This window comes from Stegodyphus dumicola, chromosome 3 (genome assembly GCF_044657685.1).
Source record: "Stegodyphus dumicola isolate Sdum_Otavi_A_Nest chromosome 3, ASM4465768v1".
NCBI lineage: Eukaryota > Metazoa > Arthropoda > Arachnida > Araneae > Eresidae > Stegodyphus > Stegodyphus dumicola.
This window is the reverse complement of record NC_140770.1, coordinates 173,967,335-173,993,608: the sequence shown is the minus strand read 5'-3', so window position 1 is coordinate 173,993,608 and position 26,274 is coordinate 173,967,335. Positions and strand designations below refer to the sequence as shown.

Genomic DNA, 26,274 nt, shown 5'->3' with positions numbered 1-26,274 from the left:
AAAAACTATACAAACTAGCCTGGTTAAGCAAATGTACAAAATAAAATAAATAGCGAATTGCTATTAGTCAATAATACAAGATTTTTAGGGAGGGTCTACTAGCTTAAAGAATTTAAACTTTGTAAAAGAAGGAAAAATCTTTAAAATTAAAACTAAAAGCGAATTACTTTGGGTCTTGTTATGACCAAAAATTAAAACAAAGGAAAGAAAAAATTTTTAAAACAGACCTTGATCGACGACTTCTACTGTGAAAAGCCATGTGTAAAAATGGACGTTTGCCTACAGAAAAGATAAGAAAGAAGTTCACCAACGATGTGGAATGACGTAAAAGAGAAAGAAACGTCATGTAGCTACAGCCAGTGAAAAGTGACAGACAGTTGGCACAAGCTGACTTAGATCGTGTGTGGGGAGTTAACGGTTGAAGAAGGAAGAAATTTGTTCAAAATAGCATCTTGCTCGACGTAAATTCTAGTAAGTTGGGATGAGGTGAAATTCAAAATGGCTAATTCCAAAAAATGGTAAAAATTGGCCAGATAGCAAGTAGAAATTGGAAAATACAGTAAATTGTTAATTAAAGTCGGAAGTCTTCAAGCTAAAGGGCTTTCAAACTGCATGAAACGAAAAAGTCCCATAAAATCAATAAAAGGATAGGAATGGCCAGAAAAAGCTTCAACATCTGTTTAAAAAAAGAATTCGAAGTACTGAGCCAAACGTGGAGAGTGAAATTGAAATTATGAGAGGAATTTACATTTTTACATTAGATCATTTGAATTAGCCATCTATTAATCACCTTCCCAAAGGGATTTAAGTAAAAAAATTCATTATCCAACTCAAAAAGTCTAAAAGTACAGGTAAATGCCAGCTTTTTTTAATGACTGTTTTTGGAATAAGGTGACTTTGTAAGATATAAACAAAGTAGAGTACTTCTTGGATGTGTTTTGTATTATTAAAGATTGTTTTAATTCTAAGAAGTTGTGCATTAATTGAATTGACAATGACCCTTTTAGAAATATTAGAATTCCAGTTAGTCAATTTTAGTGTAGGAAAGTTATATATATATATATCATTACAAAACTTTTCTTTTGAAAACAAAACACAAAAATGCCTAGTATTTTCACGCATTAAGCTGCAGAAAAATTATCATTAAAAACATACAGTAAGAAATTTAGAACTAATATTTCACAAAATTCATAATTAATGAATTGAAATTCATAATTAATAAATTTCAAATAATCATACAAATGCAACGAAGAATTTTAAAATGTTAAAACCAAAACATTTCAAACAAGCAAAACCCCCCACTTCAAAACATTTTTTAAATTTAACGAGAAATGAACGAAAACAGAAGAGAAATTCAATCAACCTGAATGTCACTTCATCAGGGGGAGGAACTTTGAAATTAATTGAAATCTCTCTTCTACAAAAATCCTTGCTTTTCTGTATCCAGAATTAGCCGATGAACCATTTCAATATAGTTTAATTATAATAGTTCACCCGAAAATTCTAGCCCTTCCCCAAAGCAAGGAAAAAAACAAAGTAAATTGTAATTAGAGAAATTAGAATAAGCTTATAAATATTTACAAATTTTTCTTTTGCTTTTAAAATTATATATTACGTACAAGATTTTAGTCTTTTGAGCGATTACTTTCTAGCCAAAGTTTTTTAGTTTCGCCAATGAAGCCAAGATGGCAAACCTGTAAGTACCCTTCTGTTTCGACTATCATGTTTAGATTGGAGTCTAATGAGAGTGACGGAAGTTCTTAATTACTTTTTGTGTGTTCTAAAAAAGGTTTTTTTTGAACTACATCTTAATTCATTGGATTATCTGTTTAAAGATAAACATTTTGATTTAAAATTTTTCACTGAAGTAATAGGGGGACCGGAAAGTAATGTCGTTTCTGCGCATGTCGACAACAACATTCATTAGACAAGCTAAGGGCAGAAGTGGAGGCAAATCCATGTCAAACAATCGAGGAACTGTCAAACACTCTTAACCAACCTTGGTCAACCATCCAAGAACATTTAAAGAAGAATGGAAAAATAAGCAAAGCAGGTGTTTGAGTTCCCTATAATCTGTCCGAAAGGAACAAAGCCAACCTATCCATCACATGCAACGTGTATTGCTTCAGCGGCACCATACAGAACCGTTTTTTGATCGTTTGATTGTGGAGACAAAAAAATAAGTCCCATATCATAATCCAAAACTGAAAAGGCAGTTTTAATAGGGGTTACAAAGGATTTACATTCCGAAAAGGCGTATCTGGATGTTTGGTGAAGTATTCGCGGAATTGTTCATTTTGAATTGCTGAAACCTGGAAAAACTGTTAATGTAGACCTTTATTATGAAAAACTGGATTTAGTGAACCAGTCTTTAATCGAAACATATCCGGCAATTATCAACGGAAAAAGGCGTCATTCTGCAACACGACAATGCAAGACCGCACTATGCAAGACGAACACTGGAAAAATATAATGAATTGGGATGGGAGGTACTGCCTCACCCACCATATTCGCCCGATATCGCACCCTCGGATTTCCATTTATTCCGATCCCTACAACATTTTCTTAGTGACAAAAAATTTGAAAATTTGTATGATGTCCAAAATGCCATCTCGAGATATTTTATTCAAAAAACAATTGATTTTCGGTCTGGGATTGAAATCTGCATACTAGATGGCAAAAGGTTGCTCATAACGAGGATGATTATATTATTGATTAAAAATAAAAACTTGTTATAAATTTATTCGTTTGTAATGGTGTATTTAATTATGGCAAAGCACACGAGGGCTATCTGCCTAAGGAGAGGGATGCCTTCGTGGAGGACTTTCTAAGGGAAACTGGCTCGTATACACGTTACACATGGGTAAACCACGAAAATGCTCATGCAGCCAGCCCGTTCGCGGGATTCGAACCTCAGACCGAACTACCAGTGTTCAGCGACTTTACCGCTTGGCCGCTGGTGGGCTCATTTATTTGTTTAAATTTAATGTAAGAAAGCAATATTACTTTCCGGTCCCCTTATTATTTTGTTTTTTCACTTTCGTTTTAATTCTTTTAAAAGGATAGAATTCTCTTTATTTAAGATTATTCTAATTTTTCTAATTAGAATTTACTTTGTTTTTTCCTTGCTTTGGGGAAGGGCCATAATTTTCAGGTGAACTATTATAATTATGATTAAAATACACTGAAATGATTCATGGGCTAATTCTGGATACCGAAAAGCAAGGATTTTTGTAGAAGAGAGATTTCAATTAATTTCAAAGTTCCTCCCCCCCCGATGAAGTGACACTGAGGTTGATTGAATTCCTCTTCTGTTTTTGTACATTCCTCGTTAAATTTCAAAAATTTTTTGAAGTGGGGTTTTGCTTCTTTGAAAAGTTTTGGTTTTAACATTTTAAAATTCTTTGTTGTATAATACAAATAAATGTTATATGATTATTTGAATTTTATTAATTATGAATTTCAATTTCTGGTCTTTGTGAAATATTAGTTCTAAATTTCTTGCTTTATATATATATATATAAACTTTTGGTGATGCGCAATAAAAAAGTGGAGGTGCTCAACTAGATGTTATAGCAGTTCCACGTACTGAATTTTAACATTCTAGGGCTTTTGAGTTATGCGAGATGCAAAAGTACGCACGAATGTACAGACATCACGAAAATATTCAGTCTTAATTCATTTTACAATCCGATTAAGAAAAAAGTGTTCTTTATTCTGTCGGTACGTACAGACGTCACGCACCAAAAAAAAAAAAATCATCCAAACGTATTCGGAATGAACAAAATGGATGTTTGCATTGGAACATGATATCCGAAATTTTCTCGATTGCAAATGAGAAAAATATGCCACAAACACATATATGACTATAACGTTTATTTATCATACATTATGAGCATGCAAATTAAAACAAAGATTCTGTACATTACAATTCCTTCAATCTCTTTCCAAATTCAGATACTCTTTCAAAAGATTTGGCAAAGATAAAAACGATATTCCGTGCGGTAACTGCCAGTTCTCATACAGCTGTTGCCTGATACGATAACGACACATGTGCTGTAACTCTTGAAGTTCGCCACATCTCTGCTTGAGTTTTGGAAACAGATGACGTGCGCTCATTTCATCTACAAGTGCACAAGTAATCATTGTTCTATTCTGTATTTTCTGATCTTTGAGGAGTTCGAAAATATTGACAGATATGACTGCTCTTAGAAGGGTGTTGCCCATCTCGATTACCCATGGTAGAGGATATATGTAAGTCTCACTATTCCTAACAGAGGACAAAAATATGCCTATAATGCCCGTTAATAGCTTTTCGACTATTCCATCTTTGGGATTGCCATTGGCGAAAAGACCATAGCGCAATAGCTTGGGTAACACATCTGGAAATATAAAAGTCCTAGAGCAAGGAGGCAATATCAAGATATCAAGTGAATGCCTAGGTAACCTCTTGATGCACTGAATGATATGATGTTCAGCAAAGCGTTTCCCACTGAAGAGAAGCTTCTTCTTATAAGCGTGCTCCATAAAATAATCCATAGGTTTAATCTGAAATTTTAAAAAACTAAATTGTATCTCGACTCTTAAAACTTTCATATAAAGTAACATAATTAACACAAGCAACACTACTGACATTGGAAATTTTAAATGCATTGTTAATATTAAAATCTTTTAGTGAGTTTCACAAACACATTTTTACGATTAATTATTCTTAGCAAAAAACTTCTCACAATGCTTTCTTAAAGAGCATTTGTATAATACAAATAAATCCTCTTTCGCAGTAACAAAAGGCAAGCAAGTCCATTCTTTTATAACAAGAACCGATTAAGAATAAAATGCATTATCTTATTTAACTGCAAATGCATGCCATACGATGCACTTTATTTAATAGCATAGTAGTTAGATAAAAGGCCAAGGTAGATATAGTATTTACAATGGTTTAAATTAGATATCTGTGATTCAAAAAAAAAAGGACAGCACCTATCTCAAATTTAAAGAAACTTGTAGCAAAAAGAAAAAATTTGCAAATAAAGTTTCATAAATTCAACCAACGTAAACAGTATATTAAAAGCTTTGTGTCAGTGAAAATTAATACATACCAGGCGAAATGTTATGAGGAATTATTACATTATCTCGTTGAGTGCTTTTTAAACGTAGCTGGTCTGTACATCCAATTAACACTGGGAGGTTCGTGTTCTCAATCCGGGATAACATAGTTACCCCAAACAAGCGTTAGCCCAGAAAGGCTATTAGTCTCGAAACGACATTCTGCGCCAAATCACTTTTCAAATTGTTGCCACCAAATATTCCAGCTCTGCATTATATTTAAAGACATTAAATAGTGAAGAATCTACGCGAATGTACGTATGTTTCTCCCATTGTGAATAAACAACGGTACTTAGAGTTCTCAAACTTTGAATAACATAGTTCTCCAATCGAACATGGGCACCTGGAAGCCAGAATTTGTAATCTGTTTTATTGTCTATTTCATATTTTATAAAACGTTAACGAATTTTTTATTAGCAAACTTAACAATTTCAAAGCGAGCAGTGGCAATACTGTAGGAACAAAAACATTTTTATCTCTAGAGCACAAGACTGTCTATCAAAATTTCTAAAAATGGGCTGCTTTTAAATACAGTGTGATTATAAGTATCATGTTCCAATGCATTCTGTATATTTACAGAAGTTGCGATTTCAAAATGCTTTAAAACTATAGGTCAGAATGATTTGATATTTTAACAGAGCAATCCTGAGATAATAGAATTTTTGTTTGGAGAAAGAATAAAAATAGTTTCAAAATATGCCGATAGATGGCTCTGTCAGGATTCACATTGCTGTTGGTATGCAGATTAATAAGACGTAACACGCGTACTGTATACATGGCTAAGATAAAAACGCAGAGCACTAATGACACACATAAAATTTTGTCGGAGTGCTTCATCATGACTCTGACGAAGGATCGTGCTCTTCTCGTGAAGCTTTTCTATCAGAATGGTGACTGTGCATTAACAGTTATTAAGAAGTTCCGGACACTAAAAGGCATAAAATCTGGCCCAATGAGTACATATGGCCTACGGAAAATGATAGAAAAATTCGAAGAGACCGGTTCATTTGACGTGAAACGAGGTAGAGGACAAAAACCTGTTGCGCCACGTCAGTGGAAAATGCGGCCATATCGTTACACAAGAACAAACAGTGATGCTGGAGTCAACAGTGCACAGGGAACTGGCCGAATATTGGATATGCCTATCAGCACAGTTCGTAAAATCTTACAGATCATCTTGCGCTGTTATCCATATAAGATAACTCACGTGCAGCAGTTGCTAAATGCTGATCTGGAAACACGTGAATCGTTTGCACTACAATTTCTTGCCCAGATGGAAGTGGATAATGAATGGACTTGGAACATCCTGTGGTCTGACGAAGCTCATTTCCATTTGCAAAATGCGTAAAATTGCAGGATATGGGCGACCTAGAATCCGTTCCCGCTATAGTCATTACCTCTTCACTCTGAAAAGGTCACTGTGTGGTTCAGAATAACGGCAGCGTTTGTCGTCGGTCCCTTCTTCTTCGAGAAGATCATGCCTGCGGGTCGCATTACCTGAACCGTTACTGGCAAACGGTATGAAGCACTTTTGTGTAACCAGTCCTTCCGGCACTTCAGCAACGTCAATGTGTAGATCGTACAATATTCATGCAAGATGGCTCTCCTCCGCGCATTGCTACTCGTGTGAAGCAGCTGCTGATCTCTCATTTAGGAGATGATAGAATCATAAGTCGCTATTTTTGAACAGCATGGCCGCCACGCTCGCCCGATTTAAACCCGTGTGACTTTTGCCTTTGGGGGTATCTGAAGAATGTTGTTTACAGTGGGCGGACTGCGAAACTGGCCGACTTGAAGGCAAGCATCACGCACCACATTCATAGCATCAGCACAGATACCCTCCGATCTGTTGTGGAAGATACAGTTTTGCGGTTCCAGTTAGCAGCGGAAGACGGAGGAGAGCATAATGAACAACTTATGCATTAATCATCCGTAAGGTGTTTGTTTCGGGAAGAATCTCTTGTCACCAGCGCTATTTTCTCTGTAAATACGTATTCTCGTCTTTTTGCTAGTAAAATTGTCTTAAACCCTTGAAATCTGTTGTTTCCTTTCGGCTATACATCCACAACAGCAATTTTGAACGCTTACAGCGCCATCTATCGGCATATTTCGAAACTTTTTTCCTTCTCCAAACAAAATTCCATTACCTCAGGATTGTTCTGGTAAAATATAAAGTCAGTCATCCTGACCTATAGCTTTAAAGTTAGACTATTTTGAAATCGCAACTTTAATCACCTTGTATTTTTAGCCCAATGTGGCGTTACTTAAATGCTCTCGAAAATGTATGTATGTATCTGAATGTATGTATCTTAAATGTATGTATCTGAAAACGAATAAAATGCTCGTTTGGGCGTAATATAAAACCTGAAATCTATCAGATTTATTTTTTATTTTCATTTATATGTATACACTCTCGCACAACAGAAAATATATACACTCAGATGAAATTGAGCCATAATCACGAAACTCTGGCGGGAATGTAGTCTGGCAAGAGATATGGAAATAATTTAAATTTTGACGCCAATGAGGCAATGGTAAGTGCGCTATGCACATATGAGATGCGCAGTTGGGAGCGTTTAAAAAGCATGATTGCTCGTGCCGTAGGGCTATTCAAAAGAATATGTCGACTTGGATGCACAGTATTGTGACTAGAAATGCCTCTGAGACATAACCGACGGCACAGTACGAACAGTTGTCAGACTTTAAGAAGAGACGTATAGTAGACCTCAGAGAAGCAAGTTGGTCAAACAAGCGTATCGGCCGCAACCTGGGTTGAAGAGATATGGTAGTTACTCGATATTGGCGACAATGGATCACGGAAGGAAAAGTCTACTGCCGCGGAGAGTCAGGGTATCCTACGAACGAAAATGTAAGCGAGGATCGCGCGATCGTAACAGCGGCCACTTTACGCGCCAACAACGTCGCTAGCATCAATTCGACGCCATTTATCACCTTTCAGGCATCCGCTGGTATCAAGGGAAACCATACAGAGACGACTGGTCGACTCTGGTATATGCTGCCGATGCCAATTAAGACGCCAACCGCTGACCCCACATCATAGGCACTGTTGACTGGATTTTTACCAAACTCGGGTAAGTTGGGGTGTTACAGACTGGAGGCGTGTGATATTCAGCTGTAAATCCCTATCAGTCTCAGAACTGATGATAAAGGCACACGCTTGTAGAGGCGGCCAGGCCAGAAGATATGATATATTATGTATGCTCAATGATATGAGAGTATTTTCAAGGATATGACATACTCCCGCGGCCTGTCAGGTTACCAGACATCTGGCCAATAGAACACGTTTGGGACAGGCTTGGAAGGCAATTGCAGTCATACTGGAATATTGGTGAATTAACAGCCTAGTTGCAAAGATTATAGCATAATCATCCACAGGGGGTCACAGGTGACCTTCTTGATTGGATCCTGCGCCGTGTGTGTGTAGCTGCTAGAGGTGGCTACTTACTGATTTGTAACATTTTTCATGCCATAACTTGTTAATATAACGATATCTTGTTCTGAATTTCTATTGTTTATCTCCTCATACACTACATGCATGTTAAGTTTCGTGACAGTAGTTCGTTTATTTCTGAGTCATATATTTTTTTTGTGACAGAGTAAATATATTTTTTTCATGTTTCAGGCTCCAAATTGAGCTAATGAATGATGAAGTTCCTTTCTCATCACTTCATTCCTGATGAGGAAAAATAATAAACATATCTTTGCTAATTTATCTCATGCTGAATGACTTCCACTGTACTGCAAATTTTTGATCAGAGTATTCATTCCAGAAACTCTATATCTTTTTCATATCTCATTTTCTTTCATCATTTTTTATAATAAATATTTTCCGATCTCTAAGATATAATTCAGCTTATTACTATTATCATATACAAAAATTCAAAAAAAGGTTTTGATTTTTATCACTCTTTTTATTTATTTCTTGAATGTAGAGCTATGAACCCATCAGATTTCTTGGTGGCAGAAAGCACGCATCCATTTAAAAATGATTCATGTAAAGGTAGCTTTCACATTGACTACAGTTTAGTAGGCGATGTGAAAATAGTCGGCGAAATTCACTACTAAAATGTAGGAATAGTAATAAATACACATTCCATATTTTAGTATAAATATACGAAACATAATTTTTTCTACAGGATAAGCAGGCGAAAGAATGTCAGTCGAAAACATCTGTCTATTAGCTAAAACGATCAAAGTAGAATGAAATCCATTCTCTTGCAATCAAATACTGAGACATAATCTATGAAAAGTTTTAGACACTATATGCAAATACTGGAAGTGAAAGCTGTGTAAGTGCAAGTGAATGATAAGTTTTGGTATGCAGTTTTAAAAGATATTTTTATACTACTGAATATTAATAGAGATGCATTGGTTCTGAGCTCCCATTCGTGAAATTTTGAAATCTGAATCTAGTTAAGCTTTCACCTTAACCTTAAAATCGGTTTTAGAATATAATTTTTACAGCTTCCCTTCCCCCCCCCAAAAAAAAGGGGTGGGTAAAAAAAATCTGAAAGGTTTCAGATTTTAAATTACGTCCAAAGGGGCGTTTTTTTTTTTTTTTTTTTTAACATTTTGTGTGTTACACTTATTTATTAAATATCACGTTCTTTGCACTTAAACCATAAAATTCAGTTCAACATCAATGTGGCAAAATAATTTTAAAATGAGCATATCTTTAGAATTTTCGATACATATCCCCCGCTGGAAATAAAAATGTTTTTTCTGCACAACGTTGCCATTGCTCGTTTTGAAATCCTTGAGTTTGTCAATCAAAAATTCGTTAACCTTTTACAAAATACGAAATTGATAATAAAACAAATTCCAAATTTCAAATTTGGGCTTCCACATGCCCCTATTCATAGGAGGAATTACGTCATTCAAAATTCGGTGGCTTTATGTACAGTTGTTTTATTACAATGCGAGAAATATACATACATTTATGCAGATTTTTCATTATTTACTTTTTTCAAATATGATGCAAGACTCTAACATTTAGTGGCAACAGTTTGAAAAGTGAAACGGACATTTATAGTGAACCAACGCAAAATCGCATAACGAAAACTATAGTCCTTCAGGGACAAAGCCTCTTTGGACTAAAAAAATCTTTAGTAACATAATAAGCGATTTATAATTTCGAATTATTTTATGAAAGGCACGTGCAAATCATTTCTTGAACTGAAACCATGGTTCTGTGACCAGCCCTCCCAGAGACTGTAGTCCAGTCTTTTTGAAACGTTCTTTGTGTGTACAACATTAAACATTATGGATTTCCACTTACCGACTCAAACCAAACGTCTTCATCTGTCCACGTAGACGCAAAGTATAGTGACTTGCTTTCGGGATCCCTTCTTCTTCTTTTGGTAACTCTTACAGATAACTGCTGGTAATCAAAGATTTTTCCCAAATGGCCATCTACTTTGAAAAGCGTGAAAAGAAGATCCGCCACTACGTCACTGTCTCCATACCTAATCCAGTAACATCTTTCCAGCAAATAATGAACAACATCGCTTTCGAATGCTTGTAACCTGAAACGAATAAGTACTTTAATAGTATTTAAAATTGAGCCTTAGAATAGGTTTGCATGCAAATGTAACCTTCATTTCGATGACCTTAGAGATCACGTAACTAAAAACATGTATCATGTTCGTTCAAAATATTCTAATTTAGAATAAACAAATGTAATGTTCGGAATTACGTATTAAGAAACAAATGTTCGAAACAACGGCTGTAAAGAGCAGTTGTATTAAATCATATTAGTATTTTCTTTTCGGTTACAAAATACTGGACAAAAATGTAACTTTGTCCAGCATTCCGTGGAAATTTGGTGAACAACATATGCGTCTACAAGCTGCAGAAATGTAAGATATTTTGAAACTCCTTATTCGTATAGAAAATCGGATTTTGGAAACTAGATACGCGAGTGAGAAATGAACGAGGTGTAACTTCATTATTTTTCGAATCTGTTGACCTCGTGCTTTGCATTACCATGTGCTTGCGATTACGAGATTCTTCTGCCATTTTACAAAAAATGAACCCAGTGCTCGTTTCCACTAGTACTCGGGAGACTATGTGCTCCGTTCTGCTTTCTCAAGACCTTTTATTTTGTGCAGATTGAATTAGATTGACTTGATCCGATGGTTCCACAGTAGTGTATAAGTATTTCGTTATGTCAGGTGAAAGGACTATCTTTCAGTAGATCTGGCACGTTTTTGTGTGTTCTAAATATTTAATCAAGAATAATAGATCAAGAAGTAAAATAAATGTTTGATTCACATGTGAAATTTATGATTTTTTTGAGCATCTGGTTTTTGATTCTGGTTAAGTTCCTAATAAATTGTTTCTTTCCTTAGGTATACATCTTTCCTAATAAATTGTTTCTTTCCTTAGGTATACATCTTTCCTAATAAATTGCTTCTTTCCTTAGGTCATATATCTCATATTCATATGTATAAATGGGTTTTGCGGATACAACGTAATCTTAGTTGACGATTTTAAGAATTTAAATATTTTACCTTTAAGACCTTCTTAACTTATTACCAAAGGCCCACTTTATTTTAACAACTTGAGATTATATTGAAGATTTGCCCCATAGACACAAATTCAAGATGCCTTGCTTCCTCAAAAGCACGGCATCACAGTTTTCAATTTTTATTCTTGAATTGTTTCCGTTAAGATAATAATGATGACTTCCATTCAGAACTTTAAGCAGGAATATCAAAGCTGGAACACCATGCTTTTTCTGCAGTATAAATTAGTTTTAAAAAATTTTAGGATCTTTTACAAAAGTTATGATTTTGATCATCTGATAACGAATGTAGTACAGACGTAAGAAGGAAATTTTACTTGCTCAATTAAAATTTTGCGAATTGCTTCATAAGAATTATGAATTGCACCAGACTCACCTGCCATCATTCTCATAGCAGGAACGATCTTACATTTGCAATGTGTTTCTCATTACAAACAGAACTCGAAAATCTAGTCCTAACTTAGCTTAGAACGCAGATTCAGCCAAACTTCATGTACAGACATTTCTATATCATACTAATATGATACATGCTTCATGTACATCTATACACTGGATGGAAAATATCTCCATACATTTCTCTCCTAAATTCAACAACATCAGTAAGTCTTTCTCCGAACTTAAAGCAAAACCACCAATTAAACGGAAGATTACTATGTTTCACATCTACTTAGTAGGTAGCATTGGGATGCTGCTGTATTATGAGTAAATGAAGGCTGGACATCTGGATGATGTGACTTAATATTTGGAATTACTGACCAATTGTACTTTACTTTATCTCATTATTTAAATACCAGTTTTATAGGACTTATTAATTGCTACACGTTTTACTTCTTGTAATAATTTTGAGTAACAGGTTAACTAAACAAATAACTATGCATTGCTAAAGAATGTATTACTGGTTGTGTACGGGCGTTATAAGATTACTTACTGTATACTATATATCGTTTATCAGGCTAATAAATATTAACAATACTTTTGAAAGTTACAATTAGGTAAAAGTTTACAATTGGGTGCCCCTTATTTCTTGGCGATTCTTTTTTGACGCCAAGATCCGCGCCAGGAAGGCACAATTTCGAGATGGCCGCTGCAGAAAACCAAAATAAGAAGTCAAAGAATTGCACAAACTCTGTGTCCATGTACACATCGATATGTTTTCACTTAAAAAAACATCCTAAAATTGCACAAACTAGGCATTACGCACTGCCTTAAATTTTTCCATCTACACATCAATCTATTTTCATTTAAATAAAATCAGGAAGCTAAAATAAAGTTAAAACTATCATGGTAACCAAAAGTGAGGTTTCATCGCCAAAATTTTAAAAAAAATTTCGCTAATCGAAGGGGCGCCCAATTCTACACTAGAGCCTATAATTATATCAAAACAGAAAACTGTAAAGTAATAACGCTACCTTTTATTTATATTTCGTGTAATACGAAAGCCATTGCTACGCTTGACGAGCAGCCGCCATTTGCAGAACTGTCTGTATAATTTTCTTAAGACGACTGGGCTGATATACTTGCTTCTATATTGATAAGCTAACTCTGATAAAGCATTCATTTGTTGTTCCGCAGCTAAACTGTCCCCCGACTGGTACCAGAATGTCATTGGCGAAGATCAAACATTTGATTTAAATATTAATTTTGATTGAAATTTATAATTTAAAGAAAATAAAACTTAGTTAAGGCCAATGGGAATTTTGTATAGCTTTTGAATTTTACCTTTTTTCATGTAGAGATGAACGTGGCATGCTTAATGCATGAGAATTTACTGAACGAATCTTAAAAATGGAGACGCTGCTGTGAAAAAGATAAAATGAAACAATCGCAAAGAAAGGTCGAATCTAAAGGAAAAATAAACTTCATAGTTTTACTAGCGGCAAGCCCGCCAGATGAACGGGCTGCGACCATGCGACCAATGCAAAATTTATATATAAGTTTTATATGCAGCTGATTCGTAAATAGTTTTTTTTTTTTTGTTGTTGTTGTTGTTGTTGTTGTTGTTGTTGTTATTAAACCAGGAAACAAAAACTATTCACACACTTTATGTTAATAAATATACGTTTAATATCATGATTTAAATTTAATATAAGAAAAAAACCCCGAAAGCTTACAGATTTTATATTACCCCTAAAGGGACGTTTTTCTCATGGGAGATTCAAAATGAGATTTGAAAAATGATACAGACATTCAAAGTCATTCCACTCCAAATACCGTTAGACATTGTAACGTCTTTGTGTTGCTACGTTGCCAATATAATACCTGTAAGAAATGTAAGGAAACCTCGCGCATAAAATATCCGCGCTTGAAGATGCACGCGATGCTAATATTAATGAAACGCTTTGAAATCGTGAGTTTGTTAATCAAAAATTCGCTTAAGTTTCACAAAATATAAAATACAGAATAAAACAAGTTATAAATTTGGGCTTCGAGATGCCCATATTCGAGTGGAGGACTACGTTATTCAAAATTTGATGTCGCTAGATACCACTGTTTTTTTTTTTTTCCATAATGCCAGAAACATACATATATTCATGAAGATTCTTCATTAATTAATTTTTTTAATATAATTCAGGGCTCTAAAATTTGGTGTCATCAATTTGAAAAGTAAAACGCTGTTTTATAGAAAACCAACGCAGAAATGCCAAAAAGAAATTAATAGTGCTTCTGCGCAAATTGTCCCGTTGGGTTAATATTTTTATACCTTTTTCTCAATAACGATAAAAGAATTAACGTGGCAACAACATATCGTGTCAGTTATCCTAACCTGAAACAAAAGGCACAATTATGAGTAAATGAAGTTGCCAACAGCAGCTATTTATTTAAAATGCTGACATTAACGAAAATTTTTGACATCCAGTGACATCACATGCAATCTCGTGCTTTTTTTAACATCAGATTGGCACCTTAGATAATAACAATATGTTTTATGTTTGGCAATGCTCTTTTTATTTCATGTTTCGTAAAACTTAAATTTTTTATTAATAAACTCTAGAAGCAGTGGCAACGCTTTTCGAACTAAAGCAGATTTCCAGCACGCGAAACTGCTCGTAAAAATGAGTGGGAAAATTAGCGTTGTCAAAGTTTTTAATTAATATTTCGGCTTATATCTTTAATAATATAGTTAATGTTTGGCAATGCTATTTTCATTTCATATTTTGTTACTGTTTGTTTACAATTTTTTTATTAACGAGCTTTACAATTTGAAAGCGAGCAGTGGCAACACTTTTCGAAATTTAGCAGGTTATTATCTCCAGGGCGCGAAACTCTTGCCACTGGAAAAAATGAGTGTGAGAATTAGCGTTTTCAGAGATCTTAAATAATTTCTCGACTGATTAAATTGTACGAAGATAAGAATGGTCGAAATAGCTTTGCACGAGTCTTTGGAATCAGGAATACCTCTCTCGAAAAACTCCCCGCCGTTCCAGAGGAGTCACAAACAAACAGACAGAGGAGTCATAAACAAAACAGACGCGAATAATATTACTACTGTACACTTTGCAGTACGTTTCGAAAATGATACCATACCAACTGGTATATGACTATTTATAATTCAGTTGCAATAATTTATTAGTCATTAAATAGGTACTTTTGTATTATCCCGTCGATCGGCTAAGTAACGCGATTTAGCACCAATTATGGGTGACCGTGACCTTTAGAATTTCGTAACTGTTGCCAACTAACTTAATTTCCGTAACTATTGACGCTGCTGAAATTTCCCCGAATAATCGATGGATCGTAATCATCTTACTAGAAGTATCCAAATTTTGAGAAAGTGCCAAACTCTGGAGACCATGCTTTACGATTTACCCTGGTGCATAACAATTCTTCCGACAACCATGCTGATAACAATTGTTTCAGTCAAGCTACGCCTCCATTTTTGCATGCCTTCTATTAGGATGCATTCCAAGTTACAACGGTTTTTATATAGAATTCGTGATATTTTTTGCCTTAGCTTAAAAATACGAGCTTGCGGGATTCACCAGCGATGCAAGAACCTACGGTAAAATTTCTACAGTTATACAGAATTTTGCTTAAAATTTTCTGAAAGGAACAAGGAGGAAATGCGTTTTTTTCTACATAGCCTCTACTCTCTGACTATGCATATTCTACATAGTCAGAAAATCGCAATTCTCTGACATTTTTTAAGTGAAAACAGATTGCTTGGTACTTCGGGAGAAGAATACGGAAAAAAAAAAAAAAAAAAAAAAACTGAAAGGTCTCCAGATTCTAAATTATGTCCAAAGGGGTGTTTTTTTAACATTTTGTGTTTTACATTTATTTATTAAATGTCACGTTCTTCGCACTTAAGCCATTAAATTCAGTTCAACAGCAATGTCGCAAAATAATTTTAAAATGAGCACATCTTTAGAATTTCCGATACACAGTCTCGCGAGCTGGAGATAAAAAGTGTCCCCCCCCCGTAGAATGTTGCCATTGCTCGCTTTTAAATCGTTGAGTTTGTTAATCAAGAATTCGTTAATGTTTTACAAAATATGAAGTCCATAATAAAACAATTTCCCAAATTTCAAATTTGGGTTTCCATATGCCATACTTCTAGGAGGATTACGTCATTCAAAATTCGATGGCTCTATGTACCGTTGTTTTATCACACTGCGAGAAATATACATACATTTATGCAGATTTTTCATCATTTAATTTCTTCAAATGTAATGCAGAATTCTAACATTTAGTGGCAACAGTTTCAAAAGTGAAACGGACATTTATAGCGAACCAAGGCAAAATCCCAAAAAGAAAACAATAATCTTTCAGGGACAAAGCCCCTTTGCACTAAAAAATTACAGAAAGTTTCGAAGAAGAATGTAAGTTGAGAATGTAAGAAGTTGTCACATTAGCGTGTTTCTCTTCTAGTTCTAGTCTAAGAATGTAAGTGTTTTATTTTGTAATGTATGACATAATCCTTATTTAACAATTAAAATTTTTATTTTAAATTGCTAAAATATTGTTGGGTGCGTACGGGTTCGTAATAGATTGAATGCACACAGGTCCGATTGCATCTGGTTGTAACAAAAGTTTTCCGCCAAATAAAGTTCTTAATAAAGTTTAAAAAAATGAAAGCATTACTTTTAGTGCGGGTAGCCTTATGCCACTCAAATCTATGAATTTATGGTAGTTTTTTAAAGCGTCCGGCTCAGAAACTTGGTGGCCGCGAGTCCAAAAGGTAGATGAACCACGTTTCGGACGTCCTGTGCAGAGTAGAAGTTAGCACCAGCAAGATGTAACTGCAGGTGTGAAAAAGTCGAAGTCCGAAGGAGCGATGTCGGGCCAATATGGCAAAAGATCCCATTCAGGTTCGTACAGAGTCCAGCCGGTGAATGATGACACATGTGATCTTGCATTATCTTGATGAAACATTACCTTTTTGTGTCAGTTTCCGAACAAAAGTTTCACTGTAACTGTTTTTAACATTTAATCACTACGAAAAATTTATAGTATTTTGAATAAACCAACAATATTTTAATAACTAAGTAATGTTCCAAACATTTTATAAACATTTTATTTTTTTCTCTCTTTTAGACTCCAATCAGATTACCGGATCGTAGACCATGCTCTTGCCTTCAACAAGGAAGTGAATGCAGATGCAGTTCAGATGGCTCTGCGAAATACACCATTCGTCTTGAACCCTGGGCGTATTACAAAAGCATTGCATTTGGCTCTGTGATCGTCGGCTTGCTCCTGTGGTTAGTTCTGTATATACCTCTGATCAGAAGTGCATTAAATTAATATTGTAAACCAGCAAAGAGAATTTTATGAGAAACTATATTATTCCATCCATGTTGTACACTTAATTATCCGAAAAGTTGTCACGAAATTATGTATTCCGCTCTTATTTATAATATGCATATATAAAACGAATATTACCATTTGTAATCATTTTGTTACTTGAACACATACACGTTAAACCGATTAAAAATATCTAAATAAGGCCAGAAGGGGCTTTTGCCTAACATGCTATTGACCGGTCGTCTAAAATTAGATGTTTCGAAAACTAATAATACTAAACGAACCTTGTACGAAAACTGTTTAGTAGGCGATAAATGGAAATACATCGTGACCCGTGATGAAGCATGGGTTGACCTCTATGACTGCAGCCAAAAAAAGTCAAAATTCAATTAATTATCGAAAACGATGAGAAAAAATTAACAAAACTGGTTTCAACAACCCAAAGAAAGTTTCAATAAGGGGTTTATGATTGTTTGAGGATCGCTTTACAATGGGAAATTAAAAATAAGAAGAGTAGGCAAAAATGTTGAAATCAACTCATGGAACTATCGATGAATTTCTGCGTCATATGTTTACGGAAGAAATTCCAATTCTTTATCCCAGCGGCTTTCAAAGGCTGAAACGTCATCAAGACAAAGGAATAAATTATACTTTTAAAAGTACCACTACATTCCTTGAAAAAATTAAAACTGATACAGTTGTTGCATATACACATTTCTAATGTATGCTCGCGATATCTCTGTCCAATGTTACCTATGTTTTCAGATTTAGATAGCTTGGTTCATGTGACATTTTTATCAAAAAATAAGACATATTTACTTTCCATGGCCCCTCTACGAAGAAGGTTCCAGTTAGTAAATTATTTCTTTTTCTGCTAAATTTCAGATAAAGGTATACTGAGTAATGACACCCCGAAGCAGTACAAAAGAGGCAGATTGAAATGGCGATTTTTTATTAGAAAATCGCTTTTATTCGTTGCTGTTTGTGTTGGAGATCATGTACTGTGAAAAACGAAGAAACTCTTACCAGCACTTAACTTCCAAGAAGAATCACTGGCTGCAAAAACTGCAGATTAGCATAACTTGGGTTGGTCCAGCTTCAGTCACTGTTATGAGAACTTGAGATCGATGGATGAGGGCCACACACAGTGAGGCGTATGATATCAACGGTCCCTTATTCACTGATGAGCGAGATGACAGACATCACTTTCGCATCACTATTCTCGTAACTTTTTAGGAGGTGACGAAGTCACACATCATTTCCAGGCTCCTGGGTTGTACCCTATCCTGTGTATAGCACGTGATATAGTCTTTGAGGCATACCGTTTTATAAGCATAGCATTTCACCCATGATTACAACGAAGTGAAAGCACTTATAGCAGTTGACTCATTAAAAGGTAAGCAGGAGTATTCTCATATAGCTACCTCTTACCCTGGGTACAGCTAATCAAATGAAACTATGAGGAATAGATTCTTTTAACTTTTTTTTCAAACTCTATTGCATTTTTTATGGTGTAAGTGTTACTAATACATTCTTTAGATGGTTTCTTTTGTAAAACCATTATTCACCAAATGCTCCAGTGGCGGGTGCATTAAGATGTCTAGAAAACAGACTTCCTGTCTAGAAAACAAAACGCATTTTGTTTCCAAAATAAATATTGCAAGCAAATTGAGGGATTAGCCATGGAAAGCCCTCTCAGTCCCATTCTGGCTGTTATCTACATGCATTATTATGAATCAAAATTATCTGAAACTTTAAACTTCCCGGTATGGTTCCGCTACGTACAAGATACTTTTACCCTGTTTGGCGGTAATAAAGATGATTTAAATAATGTTATTTCAATAATGAACTCCACTGATCCTGCAATTCAGTTCACATTTGAACTTGAGACATGCAATTTTCTTCCTTTCCTCGACATTTTGGTCACACGTCCTTTCCTCGTGCCACTCGTCCTTCCCTTCCTCGACACATCCAACTTCAATATTATAGTTCACCGTAAACCTTCATCGATTTGCCTTCCTCCACACATCAAATCATGTCGTCCGACTAAACAAAAGTTATTCCTTTGTTTTTCATGCACTTCAAGTTTTTGCTCTTCCGATTTGGCTCTTATCAAGAACTAAATTATTTAAAAGCAGTAGCTATTGACAGGGGCTTTTCACCCAAGCAATTAGAAAATTGTCGTCTCGACACACCAAAATGCACACTCTTGTTTTAGGAGATTATAAGGTTTCTGTTGTCATTCCTTTCCTTCCATCAATTAACTATAAAATTAGACGTATTTTACAGAAATTTAACTTTCGGGTCGTTTATTCTCCTATCAATAAAATTCCGAGTTCCATACTTAAGGACCCCATTCCGGATATGAATTCCTGGGGTATTTACCGGATTCCTTGCCAGTGTGGTTTAATTTACATTGGTCAAACTAAGGAAGCCTTAAAATTTCGCGTTAAGGAACATGGCATATGTTCGGAAAAAGGAAACACATAATTCCTCTGTTGCCCAGCATTGTTGGCCCAAAAATCCCACTTTCCATATATCTGCAACCAAAATTATTGAAATAATATCTTGCATTGGTGAAATGAATTTCCTAGAATCATTTCACATTAAAAAAAAACTTTCTGTTCTAGTTAACGACCCTAATTCCAATCCATCTTTATCTTCAGCCTGTAAGGAAATTATGTTTGTTTTCTTGTTTCATCACTAGATGGCGCCAGTAACTTAACTCCTGCCCAAACATTCTTATCTTATCACTATATTTTATCTTGTTCATTTGCACTTGAGGCTGCTCGTTTGGTAAAACATCGAAGCTAGTCCTCAGAAAATTTGCAAATATAACGCAGATTTTTGTTGTTTGACTTCTAAATTAAATAATCTCGTTGTTCTGATTCAGTGAAAATAAATATTCAATTAATAATTTATTAAGAAAAACTTTGTTAGAAAGTTAGATCTTCCCTTGAAACTCAAAATTTCATCGAATTTAGGGAGTAATCGTCTTAAAATTTAGCGATCTTCCCAAAACAAGCTGATAAATGCTTTTATAAATTTCGCAGTTAAAAAACGAAAAATGGAATGTTGCATTTATTAGCCCAAAGGGACAATTTGCCCAGAAAGGCTGTTAATTTTGTTTTGGCATTTTGCGCTGGTTCACTACACACAGCGTTTCAATCTTCAAATTGTTGCTACCAAATATTAGAGCCTTGCATTATATTTAAAGAAATTAAATAATGAAGAATCTACATGAAAGTTTAAATGTTTCTCGTGCTGTGAAAAAACAACGGTACCTAGAGACATCAAATTTTGAATAACGTAGTCCTTCACTTAATTATTGGCACCTGGAACCCAAATTTGGAATTTGTTTTTAACCCAAAGGCCGTTCGCGCAGAAGGGCTATCAATTTCGTTTTGGCATTTTGCGTTGATTCACTATAAACGGCGAATCACTTTTTAAATTGTTGCCACCAAATATTAGAGCCCTGCATTATATTTAAAAAAACTAAATAATGACGAATCTGTATCGAATAAATGTATGTATGTTTCTCTCATTGTGATAAAACAACAGTATCTAGAACCATCAAATTTTGAATAACGTAGTCCTGTACTCGAATGTTGATATCTCCAATCCCAAATTTGGAATTTGTTTCATTATCTATTTCATATTTTGTAAAGCATTTATGAATTTTTGATTAAAAAACTCAACGATTTCAAAGCTAGCCACGGCAACACTGTAGGAGGGATGGGTGGAAATACCTAAAAATATTAATTAATTTTAATTATTATTAAAAAGACTGTGTATCGGAAATTCTAAAGATATGCTCTTTTAAAATTATTTTGGGATATTGCTGTTGAATTGAATTTTATGTGGTTTAAGTGCAAAGAACAAAACGTTAAAATAACGCCCTTTTGGGGTTTTGGGGTAATATAAAACCTGAAAGTTTTCATTTTTTTTTTTTTTTTTTGTTTGTTTGTTTGTATAATTAATTTAAAAATTACTATTTTCTGAATACACAACGACAAAGTCCTGAGCTAAAATGAATTTAATTCATGAAAAACAGACGTTTTATGAGTATGGTATAAAACAGGATTGCTTAAACACTTTTCAGTCGCGACCCCCTTTTATCACTGAGATTTTTTCGCGACCCCCCAGGACCCCATAATATTTACAAAAATTTTGTGAGACCCATAAGTATTGCGCAAATCCGACACACGCGTGAGTGAAACTGTCAATTTTTTCACTTGTACTGTAATATACTGTTGCAGTTTTAGGTCATTAACTTTAATTTCTAATTTTAAGACATAGAACAATGTGAAAATTTTAAATAAGTGACAGACGAAATGACAGCGTTACGTGCAAAGTAAGGAAAATGAATGTTTATATTACAAAAAGAAATGCGTCGAAACGTTTTTTTTTTTTTTTTTTTTTTTTTTTTGTCTGTATTGTCTTATCTTCAGGTACACAGTGTAAAACTATTCGATACTTGTAAAATTATTATAAGTTAAAGAAATACTCGTATCAAAACTGATCCCTTTGCGTTCTATTTCGCAATATTGTTATATTGCTCCAAGCATTTTAATCTCATAATGCACTGTACATGAACCTCGTAATTAATTTGAGTTTCTTAAAAACAAGTAATCCTTTAAGACACGCCTTGTAGAAATAAGTTTTTGTTTCTGTAATAGTTTCAGAAAACACGTTTAAAAGGATATATATCCGTAACAGCTTTCGAAATTTATTACTGAGCAGATCCTTTTAACGCATTTTGAGAACAGTTTGCAGAATTTAAAATGTTTCGTTAAACACGAATTAATAGGAAAACCAACAGCAGTTTTATTCAGAGCATGCTAGAGTCTTATAAAATTATATTCAAAACTACAAACGACTTAACGCAACTTAGATTCTAACTGCCGATTCTAAACCGAAAAACGTGAAACATATATATTAAAATTCCTAGATACAAAAAGAAGTCTGCATATGTATAAATCTAGAAACAGAAAACAGTGACAGAGGAAACTCTTGCTTCCTCAGAGTCCCAGATTCTGTAAAGAGTTTTCAATAATTCAACAACATTTTATAAAAATTTCGATTTTTGTGCTTTTATTTTATAACACTCCAATTAAATTCTTATCTCTACTTTTAAATAATAAAGAATCTGCATGCATGTATGTATGTATGTATATTCCTCGCTTTGTAGAAAAACGATGTCACGTATAGCCACCGAATATTGAAACACATAGTCCTCCACAGAAACATGTACACCTCAAAGTCCGATTTTCGATATTCGATTTTTTAAAATTTATACGATATTAATGAAATTTTGAACAGTGGCAACACTGTTCGAAAATAAACATTTTTATCACCAGCGCGTCAGATTGTTGCCATTTAGCAAAGTGTAAAATTATGTTCAGCAAAGTGTATCTTTCAATTTTAATCAATAAACTCGACTATTTAAAAGTAATGTTTTAAAAGTAATGTTTAAAAAATCCACTAGTAATTTTTTGTTACTGCCAGGAATAAAATACAGTATCGTCCACTCGCCAGCATGTTGCCATCTACTTACGCGAAATATTAACTTTTATTAATCCGTCTGATATAGTGCTGTAAAAGTAACGAGAAATTGAGTACCCGTATGTATTCGTTACTCAATGAATCAGTACTCGTTACTTTCGTATCGTTACTCGTTACTTTCGGTAGAATCGACTATAGTAGGTATAAAGCGTCGCATCGCATTGAATCACGTGAACGACTGAATCCCGCAGGAGTTTTTTTGCATCGCATTTTTGGGTAGAAATAATTCACTTTTCTTTTGGCTATTATTTTGTGGTACACTCATATCATTAAATATTTAATTTTCTATTGGTGTCAGGGCTTAATTTTTAAAATCAGTAGCTCGGAAAGCTACGGAATGACGTTAGGAATGCAGAAAAAAATAAAGAGGGAAATAAAATAAATTATCAATAAATCTCGTACAATAATAACATAATTATTAAATAAAATGATAAAAAGTAGTTATTAAAATACGTAATATTTAAAATAATAAAAAAATTAATTAATTCTTAAATTTATAATTAATAGTTAAATAATAAACTAAAATACCAGATCTCATCTTACTGGCTTAATAACATTTCGTCCTGTATGGTTTCATCCCCAGCTCGAAAAAGTGTCTTTTTGTCCACTGCTTTCTCCTTAATTCCCTCTTTCCGTCCTCCAGGAAGGTATCCCTCCATTTAGGCAGATAGCCCTCGTGTGCTTTGCCATAATTAAATAATCCAATTCAATCCATCGGCTGTTCGAAAAACAGGTGTTCACTTTACAATAAGGCGAACGCCTGTTTACTTTAATTAAAATGGTTTCCAGGAGATAACTGTTTCTACTTTGACTTAGCTTTTCATTTCTAATACTATTTAATATTTTACGCAAACAAATTATGCTGAGCAGAATAATGAATTTCAGACGTGTTCAAAAGGTGTGTATGTGAATATAATAAAATTTTTTATATATAGTATCCATTTTTTTTAATTTCACGCATTTCTAAAGCAGCAGAACCACGGTATCACTATTTTGACATGCACGCACACATACACACACACACACAAAAAAAAAAAAAAAAAAAAAATGTGCAATTAAGATTCATGTTACATTCTTTATTAAAAGTAATGGGTTGTCTTCTTTAAATGCAACTCTTTATGCTTTTAGAGAAATTCATGTGATGATCTTAAAAAAGGTGATGTTCACTACCAATGTATGTTTATGTTCTCAAAAAGGCAGATCTCTTTTAGAAAGTGACCTCTTCGTTATCTTGATGTCTCTGATGTCGTTAATAGATGTCCTCTTCTCTTGATGTCGTTAATAGATAGCCCACCAGCGGCCGAGCGGTAAAGTCGCTGAACACTGGTAGTTCGGTCCGAGGTTCGAATCCCGCGAACGGGATGGCTGCATGGGTGTTTTCGTGGTTTTCCCCATGTGTAACGTGTATACGAGCCAATTTCCCTTAGAAAGTCCTCCACGAAAGGCATCCCTCCTCTTAGGCAGATAGCCCTAGTGTGCTTTCCCATAATTAAATACACCACTACCACACGTTAATAGATATTTTTATAAATATTTTCTAATAGATTATAAGGTATTTCTCCCGCCTTCCTAGCATGTATTCGTGGTGTAGTGGTTCTGCACGCTGAACCGGTATTCCATAAGTCCGTGGTTCCATTCCCAGCGAAAGCGGTTTCTAATTTTTCAATCTCTCTTGCTTTCAAAAAATCCTAATGTCTCTACAAGATAATGGAATGAATGTAATTTAATGTCAATTTAAAAAGTGTACCTTTATATTAAGACAGATTTATGGCTCTAATATTTCTTTCGCAATTAACTGTTATGTAAGCTTAATTGTTTTCTTATACCATTTATTGTACATAACTGAAATATTTACTTTGAGACAGGCACACACACACACACGTAATAATAATAAATCCTATATTTACAATAAAAAAATCCAAAGAATATTCTCTATTACATTTTTATTTCACCACAGCAGATTTAAATTATTTTGGAAATGAATATGATGTCTCTTTTTGAAAAAAATTCAAAATCAAAATTCTCTTTTTCGAAATCTTTTTGCATACATGTACACATATATGTATGTTTCTCGCATTGTGTTAAAACAACGGTACCTAGAGCCATCCGATTTTGAATAAGGTACGTCTCCACCCGAATATGGGCATCTGGAAGCCCAAATTTGGATTGGATTATTTAATTATGGCAAAGCACACGAGGGTATCTGCCTAAAGGGAGGGATGCCTTCGTTTAGGGCTTTCTAAGGGAAACTGGCTCGTATACACGTTACACATGGGGGAAAACCACGAAAACACGCATGCAGCCAGCCCATTCGCAGGATCCGAACCTCAGACCGAACTACCAGTGTTCAGCATCTTTACCGCTCGGCCGCTGGTGGGTCCCAAATTTGGAATTTGGAAGTTCTTTTATTTTCTATTTCATATTTTGTAAAAAATTTAACGAATTTTTGATTAACAAACTCAAAGATTTAAAAAGCGAGCAATGGCAATATTCTACGGGGGGGGGGGACCTTTTTATCACCAGCGCGCGAAACTGTGTATCAGAAATTCTAAAGATATTCTCATTTTAAAATTATTTTGCGATATTACTGTAGAACTGAATTTTATGGTTTAAGTGCGAAGAACATGATATTTAATAAAAGATGACAACACACAAAACTTAAAAAAAAAGGCCCCTTTGGACGTAATTTAATATTTGAAACCTTTCAGATTTTAAATTTTTTTTAAGATCCAAAGGGACAGTTTGCCCTGAAAGACTATTAATTTCGTTTTGGATTTTGCGTTGGAAACTTTAAAAGGGTGCATCACTTTTCAAATCGTTGCCACCATATATTATCGCTCTGTCTTATATTTAAAGAAATTATATAATGAAGAATCTACATGAATGCGTGTATGTTCCTCGCATTGTGATAAAACAACGGTACCTAGCGCCATCAAAATTTGGATAATATAATTTTCCATAGAATATAGGCATTTGGAAGCTCCTAGTTTGAATTCGAAATTCGTTTTATTATCCAATTCGTATTTTGTAACACTTCAAAGAATTTTTCATTAACAAACTAAACGATTTCAAAGTGAGCAATGGCAAATACTGTACGGGTAAAAAAAAAAAAAAAAAAAAATCTCCAGCGCGCGAGACTTTGTATCGAAAATTCTAAAGATGTAGAAACATTAGGTTACTTCGATGTAAGAGATGTGAAAAATAAGCAATATCCTCGCCGGAAATTGTACTACCCACCTCTCGAATACGCGCCGAGCGTCCTGACCACTATACTACGAAAGCCTGCTAAGAAGGAGGAAGAAATACCTTATATT

The 26,274-nt window shown here is 34.4% G+C and overlaps 2 protein-coding genes and 1 long non-coding RNA gene across 9 annotated transcripts in view; 1 reads left to right on the top strand and 2 right to left on the bottom strand.

Annotated features, from left to right (window-relative positions):
* Nucleotides 1–295, bottom strand: part of LOC118199010 (neprilysin-1-like) — a 366,463-nt gene extending 366,168 nt beyond the window's left edge. The window contains exon 1 of the mRNA XM_085813638.1: nucleotides 228–295. The gene's annotated coding sequence lies outside the window, so the exon portion shown is untranslated. The remainder of the gene's footprint in view (nucleotides 1–227) is intronic.
* LOC146998208 (uncharacterized) overlaps nucleotides 1–17,417 on the top strand; it is a 65,987-nt gene extending 48,570 nt beyond the window's left edge. The window contains exon 2 of the long non-coding RNA XR_015040365.1: nucleotides 17,189–17,417. This is a non-coding gene — a long non-coding RNA (uncharacterized LOC146998208). The remainder of the gene's footprint in view (nucleotides 1–17,188) is intronic.
* Nucleotides 3,862–26,274, bottom strand: part of LOC118192519 (uncharacterized) — a 49,232-nt gene continuing 26,819 nt past the window's right edge. For 6 of the 7 annotated variants that reach the window (XM_085813643.1, XM_035363513.2, XM_035363514.2 and 3 more), the window contains 2 exons: nucleotides 10,406–10,652; nucleotides 3,862–4,548 (listed from right to left, as the gene is read on the bottom strand). In XM_085813643.1, coding sequence (XP_085669769.1) covers nucleotides 3,937–4,548; nucleotides 10,406–10,652 — 859 coding nt within the window. In that variant the 3' untranslated portion in view covers nucleotides 3,862–3,936. Of the gene's footprint in view, nucleotides 4,549–10,405; nucleotides 10,653–13,062; nucleotides 13,619–26,274 lie in introns of those variants that run through there. The other variant, XM_035363515.2, reaches the window with a different exon arrangement.